This window comes from Sciurus carolinensis, chromosome 16 (genome assembly GCF_902686445.1).
Source record: "Sciurus carolinensis chromosome 16, mSciCar1.2, whole genome shotgun sequence".
NCBI classification, from domain to species: Eukaryota; Metazoa; Chordata; class Mammalia; order Rodentia; family Sciuridae; genus Sciurus; species Sciurus carolinensis.
Window position 1 is genome coordinate 49,281,070 of NC_062228.1, and position 10,378 is coordinate 49,291,447.

The 10,378-nt window shown below is 57.2% G+C and overlaps 1 protein-coding gene across 1 annotated transcript; it reads right to left on the minus strand.

The window, feature by feature from the left end:
• Positions 1–206: 206 nt before the first annotated feature.
• Positions 207–8,083, minus strand: LOC124966111 (interferon lambda-3-like). Its single transcript, XM_047527186.1, has 5 exons — positions 7,919–8,083; positions 961–1,035; positions 619–762; positions 423–524; positions 207–341 (listed from the first exon to the last, which is right to left on the minus strand). The coding sequence occupies exons 1-5, from the start codon at positions 8,081–8,083 to the stop codon at positions 243–245; spliced, it is 585 nt and encodes a 194-aa protein (XP_047383142.1). The 3' UTR covers positions 207–242.
• Positions 8,084–10,378: the final 2,295 nt, after the last annotated feature.

Sequence of the window (10,378 nt, forward strand, 5' to 3'; positions counted from 1 at the left end):
TTCTCGCTTGGTCCTTCTGTGTCCCTGTCAGTCACAGTCACATGCACAGCGGTAAAGTCACTTAGACAAATGAGGTCAATGTCACAGGCAATTGTTTTTCTTATTGTTTATTTTTCACAAAGCGTATAAAAATCACAAGAGTAAACACCTCTGGGGACGTCACCACACACATCCTGAGGCCACCGGAGCAGAGGGAGTGGGTTCATCGTATCTAAGGGGCCAGGGCGAGCAGGAGGGGCGGGTCAGACGCACAGGTGTCCGCTGGCGACACACCTCAGGTCCAGGGTCAGGAGGCGGAAGAGGTTGAACATGACAGAGATCTGGAGGCAGCCGGGGGTCTCCTGTGGGAGGGGACGGCTCAGTGGCTGCCAGGCTCAGGGCTCCCAGGTCCCCAGGCCTCAGTCCTCCTCCCACCCACTCACCTTCTGTGGGGCCTGCTGGAGCCTCTGCAGCCAGTGGGACAGGCGGTGGCGGTGGCGGTGGCGGCCATGGGGCCTGGGACCTGCTGTGGGCTGAGCCAGGGCCTGTGGGGAGGGAGGGGCGTGTGAGGCGGGGCCTGGCCCAAGGAAGTGCGGGCGTCACAGCCAGGACACAGCAGCCCAGGACCCCAGGACTCACACAGGCCTGCAGCTGGCAGTGGATGTGGCCCAGTGTGCGCAGGGGCTGGTCCAGGACGTCCCCCAGGGTGGAGTTGGCCACGGTGGCCAGGACCTGCAGTGTCAGGGCCAGCTCGGCCTGCAAGGCCACGGGGCGCTCCCACACCTGAGCAGGGACAGAGACGGTGAGGTCCCCTGACAGAGCTGGAGGGGAGGGAGGGTGGGGAGAGGAGAAGGGGCAGGAAGAGGGCAGAGCCAGCGAGTGGGCAGGGCTGGGCCAGGGGGCAGCGGCAGGGAGGGCAGAGGCACCAGGAGGAGGGGCAGGGGCCGGGGAGGCCAGGCTGGCCTGACTCTCCCAACCCACCTGCAGCTGCCTCAGGTCCCAGGGCCTGGGGAGCGGGTGGCTGCACGTGTAGTCCTTCAGCAGGAGCGACTCTTCCTAGCGAGCATGGGCCCAGGTTAGCCCACGCTGCAGGGGTGAAGGTTAGCCTACACAAGAGGGGCACAGGGAGCCTCAGGAAAGCATCCTTCACCCTCTCAAGGCCTCACCTTCCCCTCCCCCAGCTCCAGTCCTGGCTCCCGTGCCCCTTCCCTAGGAGGAGGCTGCAGCACTCTCCGTGGCTCAGGGCCCAGGGTTTCACACTTGCTCTCCTTGGGGTCTCTGACCTCAGTCTCCTCTTCTAGCTCTCAGCTCCAAAATGTCAGCATTTCCCGCTCCACCCAGGATATCACCCCTGCCTGAGCTCCAAAGCGCAGCGTGAGCCGGGCTGAAGGGCACGCCCTGCTGCTGCAGGAAAACACCGCCCGCCGACCGAGGTTGCGGGGCAGCCAGGCGGCCCGGGCGCCCGGGCTGGGGAAGCCCGGAGCGGGGCGGGGCCAGGTGAGCCCTGGGAAAGGGAAACTGACCCAGGCTCATGTTCGCCCACCGGAAGGTGACTTCCTGAGCGGGACGATTCCTGGCAGCTTCGGGTGGGTCCACAGGGACCCGCCGCAGGTACGGGGATGGGGCCCGGGTGCGGTAGCAGGTGTGGGAGGGGCTTGTCTCCCGGACACGCCCACACGCGGGGGCGGGGCGGAGCAGGGACTTTCCAGGGCAAGGGGTTGTTGGAGGCTCCAAAGGGAGGCCACTTAGGGGAGGGGAGACCACCCAGGGAGAGGAGTACTATGGGATGGGAGAACCGAGAGTTAAAAAGACCAAAGACGGAATTAAAGAAAATTAAGAGCGTAGGATGTGACGTGCATGTTGACAAAGGAGGGTCACAAATTCTAGACCAGCCTCATCAACTCAGCAATTGTCTCAAAATAAACAAGAGAAGGGCTGGGGATGTAGCTCAGTGGTAAAGTGCCCCTGGGTTCAGTCCCCAGTACCAAAATAAGAATTATAAAGAATAAAGAGAGATGGGGCTGGGGTTGTGGCTCGGTGGTGGAGCGCTTGCCTAGCACGTGTGAGGCACTGAGTTCCATTCTCAGCACATCAAATACGTAAATAAAAGACAGGCATTGTGTCCATCTACAACTAAATATTAAAAAATATATATAGAGAGAGAAGTAAAGGATTTGACCAGCCCCTGCCACATTCATGTTTTGAAACAGCACAGTGAACTGCATTGATTTGTGCACTTGATACACGTTGTTCAGAAAGAAAGTGTTAAGATGGGAAATTGACTAGATCTGAATGTATACCAGGCAAGGGACTTGAGACTTTTACTAAATATATTGACCACAAAGTTTGTAACCAGATGGTCACTCATGAACATACGTTCCCTGGTGTGATTTGCCAAGGATGAAGTGAAGAAAACATTTCTACCTGTTCAATTCCATTTATATATTTTTTTTCTTCTTTCCCTAAAAATTCTCCTTACATCAATGTGTTCCTTAGCCTCTGAAGTGAGAGAAAAGTTTCTTGTGGTTCAGCATGGACATCCATTTTCTCTTAAAGTCCTTAAGGGTTCAACCCTCTTTTTTTCTTTGTTCAAAGTTATTGTAGTGTTATTTTATCCAGGCGCGGTGTGGTGCATGCCTGTCATCCCAGCGACTGGCGAAGCCGAGACAGGAGGATCGGAAGTTTGAGGCTAGTGAAGTCCTGTCTCAAAATAAAATTTAAGAAGGTGGTGGAGGGGGAGCTGGAGATGTAACTCAATGGTAAAGCAGCCCTGGGTTCAATCCCTGTACCACTCCCTGTACAGTGTGATAATTTGATACAAAGATGCAGTGTCAATATTCTAGCTTTAAAAATTATTCTTGTCAATCATGAGCATGCATTAGAATAATAAATAGTTAAAGGCTTTGAAATACACACACAAATTAAAGGACAGCCCCCCACATTTGATACCAATGAGGGGGACAGTAATGAAGGTGTCACAGAGGAGGTACAGCCTTTGAAGGACCCCAGTTGATTGTGACCAACCCTTTCCTTTATTTAGTCCATCATTGACCCAGGAGGTATTTATGGGGTGGTTACTATGGGTACAAACTTCCAGACACTGAGGATCCAGCAAGAACCAAAGACACGAAAGCTCCTTTGGGCTCCTGAGCTGTTCCAGTAGGAATGTCAGACATTAGCAAAACAGTAACAACAACCATGCCAGTCGCAAGGGGTCCTTTTGAGAAAAAATAAGTAGGAGATGGAGTGGGGTGTGCAGAGGAATCGGGTGCTGAAAGACAGTCGCAGAGGGGACATTTGACAGAAGACCTGATGGAGGGAGGGAGGGGTGGTGAGACATGAGGGAACCACCAGTGCCAAGGGAGCACGTCAGGGGCACGCTCACTTGGCCCTGCCTGTTCTGACATTTACACACGTAAGACGGAGAATCCATGGGCTACCACGCCTGCCGTCCCCGTGGCTCTGGAGGCTGAGGCAGGAGGATCTCAAGTTCAAAACCAGCCTCAACACCTTAGCAAGACCCTGAGCAACTCAGTGAGACCCGTCTCTGAACAAATACAAAAAAGGTCCTGGGACGGGGGCTCAGCGGGCAAGAGGCCCTGGGTTCAATCCCCAGTACACCCCCACAAAAAAGATGGCGAATCTTCTCGGCACCTTGGAGGTGGGTACTGTGCTTCCTGCTGCCTCGACACTGAGGACCCAGTTAAGACTTGGTCAAGCCTCTGCAGCAGGGAAGCCCTGAGGGAGGCTGAGTTTTGTCTCACACCTGGTCTCACCCTGCACCTCCTGCCATCAGAGGCTTTGGGGTTTCTTGAGGACACTTGACTGGGGTTCTCTGTCACTCAACTCATCTAAAGAGTGCCCTGAGGGGACATGGGGGCTGACTTTCTTTGTCCACCCAAACCCTCTACCTTCCCTGCTCAGTTCTCAATGTGGAGACTAATATTGACCACTGTTCTGGTGTGGGATCCAGAAGGTCCCCAATGGCCCCTGTGAGAATGGCTTGGTCCCCAGGGCAGCAGGGTCCAGAGGGTGGTCTGGGGAAGGGATTGGATCATGAGCGCTCTGATATCATCAATGGGCGAATCCACTGGTGGGTTCATCACCGAGTGGTCTTTGGGGAGGTAGAGGAAATGGGGGGCTTAGGTGGATGAAGCAGGTCACTGGGAATGTGTCCTGGAAGGATGTGTCTTGTCCCCAGCGCACGCACTCGCTCCGTCCTTTCTGACCACCGTGCTCCCCATCATCCACAGGCCCAGAAACAATGCAGCCAAGTGACCTTGGACTGAAGTCCCTGGGATGCGAGCCGGAACAAAGCTTTGCTCCCTAAGTTGGTTCACTTTGCCAAAGCAGCAGAAAGCCAGCGACCACAGCCACCAAACAGAAAATGCCTTTTCCCTGCATCCTCTGGGCCACTGTGGCCGCATGACGCCCCTCTCCAGGACTTAGGCCTTAAAACATGCAGAGGTGGCCCTGCTTTGTCAGAATCTGGATGCGCCTGAGAACCAGACTTTCCTGTGCAGATGAGGACAGACCACGGAGCCAGGCATCTAATCCGCCATAACAATCTGGGGTGGGATGTGACTTAGAAGAGCAGAAAAAAAAGATTTATATTTTCATTCATTTTGAGCTAGAAATTGACATTTCCTGTTTGTATTAGTTCCTTATGGCTGCTGTAACAAAACGCCACATCCAGTGGTATGGAACCACTCAGGTTTTGCATCAACGAGTGGATGCACCAAATGTGGTACTCAGTCTGAGGGAGTGAAAGAAGCCAGTCCCTACAGGACAAATACAGTGTGAGGACACTTAATGGAAGTCCATAGAGAGGTCAGATGCAAAGACACAAAGCAGAATGGTTGTTGCCGGGGGCTGCAGGAGTGGAAGAGGGAGGGCTGGAGACTCGGTGTGGCAGGAAGGACGGGGCTGAGCGGCTGTAGCTCAACAGGGTGAGTCTGCTTAAAACGACGGACCTGCACGCCTTTCAACGGTTAAGATGGAAAACATTGTGTGCATTCTCCACAAGATAATTTTTAAACATTACCCAGGGCCCGGGGAGTAACTCAGCGGTAGGGCACTTGCTAAGCATGAGACAGGCCCTGGATTTGATCCCTGGAAACAAAATAAATGAATATATGTAAGTAAAAATTATTTCACCAAAAGGAACAACAGCTACAATAAAACCAACCAACTAACCCAGGACAGGAAGGTAAAAGGATTCTGAAGGTGAGCTCTGAAATCAAGGTGTCGCGGGGCCCGGTCCTTCGGGAGCCCCGGGAGAGAGGTTTGTCTTTTCAGCCTCTGAGACGCCTGCATTCTGGGCTCCCCATAGCTCCTCAAATGACTATACCCTCCTGCTTCCCTTGTCACACCCCCAGGGGTGGCAATGGCCCTCCTGCCTCCCTCCAGTGAGGCCCTGGGTGACAGCACTGGACAGCCCAGGACACCCTGTCCCTGTCCCCATCTCCCCCCTTCCTCTCATCTCTAAGTCCCTTCTGCCAGGTGAGGCTACACACCCACAGGGCCCAGGGCCACCGCACTCCTGTCACCATGCGGCATCGAGCCACAGCACTGTCAGCAGACCCTGTGCCTGTCGCCCGAGGCTCACGCACATTTTCGTTTCGCGCTAGCTCCTGAGCATCTCGAGATCTCCCTTTGACTCATCTCGACCTCTAAGTTACACTGCTTATTAAAGCTGCCACGCTGACTCCAGACTCAGCCCTCAATGAGGAAGCACACGAATTACCACATCACAGCACGAAAAATATTTTGATAACTGCGTTTCAATAGGAGCAGGATCGCTCTGTCCTCTGCACCTTCCTCCGAGCTGAGAAGGATCCAGAGGCTTTGCAAGGCTGCCGTGAGGTCCAGGAGTGAGGATGGTTAGGGACCCTGCCCTTGGAGACGGTGCAGCAAGACCCGGGAGGAGCCGGGCCCCGGGTGACTGAGAGGTCTCTGCTGACAGAGCTGTGTCCTGGGCGCAGGACGTGCAGGGACCACACTCCTGCCTCTCCCCCCCCCCTCTGGTGTCTGCTCCGCAGCTCAGCTGTGCGCAGTCTCTACCTAGCGGGGCGTCTCTGATCCCTGGGGCCTGGCTGGCGGGCAGACCTGGCGTGAGTGGGCTTCCGGTTTCCTGCATAATTCAGGAGATCCTTGTAAGACACAGGAAAGAAAAATACTCTACTTTGCTCTTTTTTACAAAACGAAGCCATCATGGGAATTGTGGACAGGGCCTCGCCCCAGGCCTGGAGGGCCAGTGAGCAGGGCAGGCCAGGGGCAGATGCTGAGCCTTGAGCACAGGGACACAGGCTGCTCCCCCAGGTCCCCTCTGCAGGACCCCACCACACCCCAGGTCGGGTGCCCTCCTCTCCTGGCTCCTGGGTGCTCTCTTTCTTGGGAATGGAGGCACAGGGAGCCACAGGCAAATGCCTTGCTTCAAATTTAGTCCCTTCCCAGGGGACAGCCCATGGCCAGTGCTCAGTTGCCACCAAGGTCCCAGAGCCACTGAGACAGGCTGCAGCTGGAACAAATCTGAGGGCCCATCCCAGCTGCAGAGCTCACTGCACGTGGGGGGCACCCTGGACCCACCCCGGTGGCTTCCTCACGTCCCTGCAAGGTGTCCCCGAAACCTCCTGTGACTCTTCCTCAGTGCTCCCTGGAACCGAGGTGGCCCTGGAAAGTGCACTTGGCTGTTAACCTCTGGAAGGGGACCACTGGCTGCTGGGCTGGCCGTGGGGACGTGTCCATGGGACAGGTGGGGCATGCAGGTCCCTGCTGTGCTCAGGGGCACAATGGTGAGAGCTCTCCCCTGGTGGCAGGGGTGGGAGGCCACCAGGCCAAAAGAGGGGCTGGAAGGCACAGAACCCCTGGTGCCAGAGAAACTCGTGTGAACCGAGCAAGGACCCTGGACCTCAAGGCTCTGGCTGAGACGCTGATGAGAGACGCTGAGGAGGCTCAGGAGAGGAGGCGCCATCCCAGGGCTGTGTGGGTCATAGAGAAAGTGGCCACAGGAGACCATCTGCCAAGCTGTGCGGCTTCGGGAAGACCCGCCCCCAGCCTGCCAGCGCCCTCTGCCCCTGAGGGACCCCCCTGCACGGGGACGCGTGGTCAGTGCAGAGGGAGCCTCACCCCCAGAGCCCCCGGGCCTGCAGGAGCAGCTGCTTGCCCCTTGTCAGAAGCTGCGGGTGTCCCCCACTGGACCGTCCGGCCAGGACCTCAGATGCCGCAGTGCTAAGCAGACCGTCCTGTTCACCTCTGGCTCCGCGAGAGTGGCGCACACAGCGTCACCGGCGCTGCCTCTCGCGGTGCCAGGCCTCATGTCCAAGTGCCTGGATAGCAGGGCCCCACTCCGGGGTCTCCGGGGCACACCTCTCTCTTGGCTCTCTGCCCTGGGGGTCTTCCCGTGCTCCTTGGTGGTGGTCTCTCGCTCCTTCCCCAGGGCTCTCCTTTCCGTCTTCCCATCACACTGTCCCCTGTGTCACCTCTCCTTCCTAGAGACTGCCTGTGACTACATCTAGGGCCCAGCCTGGCAATCCAGGAAATCTTCCCTCTTCCATACCCTTAACTTGACCAGCTCCCAAGGCCGTTCCCCAAATAAAGTAATGAGTATGGGCTCTGGGAAGGAGAACGTGAGGGCTGGGAGGGCCGTTGTCGCTCCCCCTTGACCATGTTCACCCCCAAGGACCTTTGTAATCAGGACTAAAGTGCCACAAACCTCACTGGAGCTCTGCAGCCTCTGCCTAGGGAAGCAAGACAGCAGACCCCAAGGGATCAGAAGCCAGGAATGCTCACCCTTAGGGCCCAGGGACATCACCCTGCATGGGACTGCACTGGGTCCTCTATGAGAGGTGCAGAGGTGCAGCTGGTGCCTTAGTCCCCCAGGGCTGGAGGAGGAAAGGTCCCCAACCTGGTGCCCTGAAACCACAGGTGTTTGTCTCACAGTCCTGGGGTCAAAGTCCTCAGGGCCAGCTCCCTCTGAGACTTGTACGAGGATCTCCGTGGCCTCTCCCGTCCCGCACGGGACCGGCTGGGGTCCAGTGTCTGGCACAAACTGTGCTCGGCTCATCTCCACGTGGCTTCTCCCTGCACATGTCCGGGTGCCCATGTCCCCTTTGGGAGGTCACCAGTCACATTGCATTGGGCTCATCCTGATGACTTTGCTTGCTTCGTTGCCACTATAGAGACGTCTCCACATAAGGTCACACTCTGGGTGCTGGGGACGAGGACTTCAGCATATCTTTGCTTTAGGTCAGCGATGGGGGGCAGAGTCCAGCCTGGGCTGGGGTAAGGGAGAGGTTACCAGCATGGAATGTTCTCCCATGATAAAACCATGAGGGTCCAGCAGGGGGCGACGGAGGGGGGGTGAAGGGGCTTGGGAACTGGAAAGCCCCGCTGGCTGGTGGCAGGAAGAGGCCCAGGGACAGGTGAGACTGGAAATGTTCCTGGGGTGGACAGCCTCCTGCCGTGCCCTCCACAGGGGGCTGCAGGAGCGACACCCTGATGTCCAGAGGAACAAGGGAACCCAGATCTTTAAGAGACCCCAAGGCGGCTCCCTCGAGGGCTGGGACGGACGCTCTATAAACTGGCTCCCTGCCAGCCACGGGCACGCGAGGACCTTGAGATGACACCGGCCAGGCAGCGACACGGATGTCATAAGCAGGCGGACGCGGTTGTTGTGACGGAGAGCAGGATGGGGTTGGCAGCCTGACCCCCGACACTGTGGGCAGAACAGAAATCTCCCGGAGGGAGGACCCGGGGGCGGCGAGAAGGGCACCTCCGAATCTGCACAAGCGGAGAAACCAGGACGCGGGAGCCCAGGCGGGTCAGACGCCCCGACAGGAAGTCCTGCTCCCTCGTCCAGATCCCTGACCTGAGTCTGTTCCTGTGCTGGTCTGAGGAGGACGGGCCCCTAGGAGGAGGGCCCTGCAGTGTCCCAGCAGTGTGTCCAGTGGCGATTCCTCAGCCCTTCTCCAAAGGGACCCGGGACCAGGGCGCTGCAGCTGCCGGGAGCTGGTTCCTGAGCCGACGGTTCACTTCTCTTCTTGTTGTCTTACTATTATTACCACGTTGATAGTGACGATGGTGACGGTGACGATGGTGATGATTTTACTGGGGTTAAAGCTGGGCTCTTGCCCCTGAGCTCGCCGGGAGCCCTCTAAGCTCTGACCAGGTCCCCCTACGCAGCTGGAGAACCTGCCACTTGCTGTCCTCCTGCCTCGGCCTCTGGGCAGCTGGCTGCAGGTGACCACCTCTGTCCTCCCACCCTCAGACGGAAGGAGCTTCTTTGTGTTTAAATCTGAACTACACGTGGGAGAACACTTGTGTTTTAAAAGGTAAAGCCCCTTTCGACTTATTCTGTGTGTCACTCTTACCTCTGCTCTGAAGGGTCAGAAGTTTCCTGGGTTGGATCTTGTCCCCATAAGAGCTGGGGAAGTCCTAAGCCCAGTACCTCAGAATGTGACCTCCTTTGGGATTAGGGTCACTGCACGTGGCACGTGGTAAGATGGAGTCACTGGAGTGACTAATGGGCCCTCCTCCATTAGGACTGGGGCTTTTATAGGAGAAAGAGGAGGAGAGAGGAGGGGAGACCCCAGGGAGGGGAGGCCGAGGGACATCGGAGGCGACATTGCATGTGCCTCTGAGGACGGCCCAGGATTGCCAGCAGACTCCAAGAGCTGGACACGGCCAGGGAGGCTTCTCCCTACAGGTGCCAGAAGCAGCCCTGCCCGTCCCTCCAGGTGTCACTTCAGCCTCCAGAGCTGTGAGACGGGGGTTCTGTTCTGAGCCCCTGGTCTGTGCTGCACGTCACCAAGGCCCACTGCAGTCAGCTTCTTTGCTGCTGCCACTAAAAGGACCCAACCAGAACAATTATAGAGGAGGACTCGTTTACTCGGGGGCTCAGGGCTTGAGGTCTCAAGTCATGACAGACGCTTTATGCCTCAGGGCTCCAGGTGAGGCAGATGGACATGGCGGAAGAGGGTGGCGGAGGGAAGCAGCTCACATGGTGACCAGGGAGCAGAGACCACTCTGCAGATGCAACATGTTCCCACAGCCCCGCCCCCAGGCCCCACCTCCTCCAGCCACAGCCCACCTGCCTCCTGGTACCACTCAGGAGCGGGTCAGGATCAACTCACTGATCAGGTCAAGGATACCACCCGGTCATTTCTCCTCCAAGCCCCCTGCATCGTCTCACCCGGGACCACGTCTGAACCATGACAGAGCCTAGGACACTAACTCATCTACGTGGCAGACGTGATGGCTCCTCTGCATCTCTTCCGAGTTCCCAGCTCATGGGCAGCTTGCACTGGCCGTGGTGGTGTGTTGACACTACGGACGTGGCTGGGCCAGGACATCGAGTCCTCGTGCACCGACAGCCCGTTGGCAGACATGAACTGCCAGC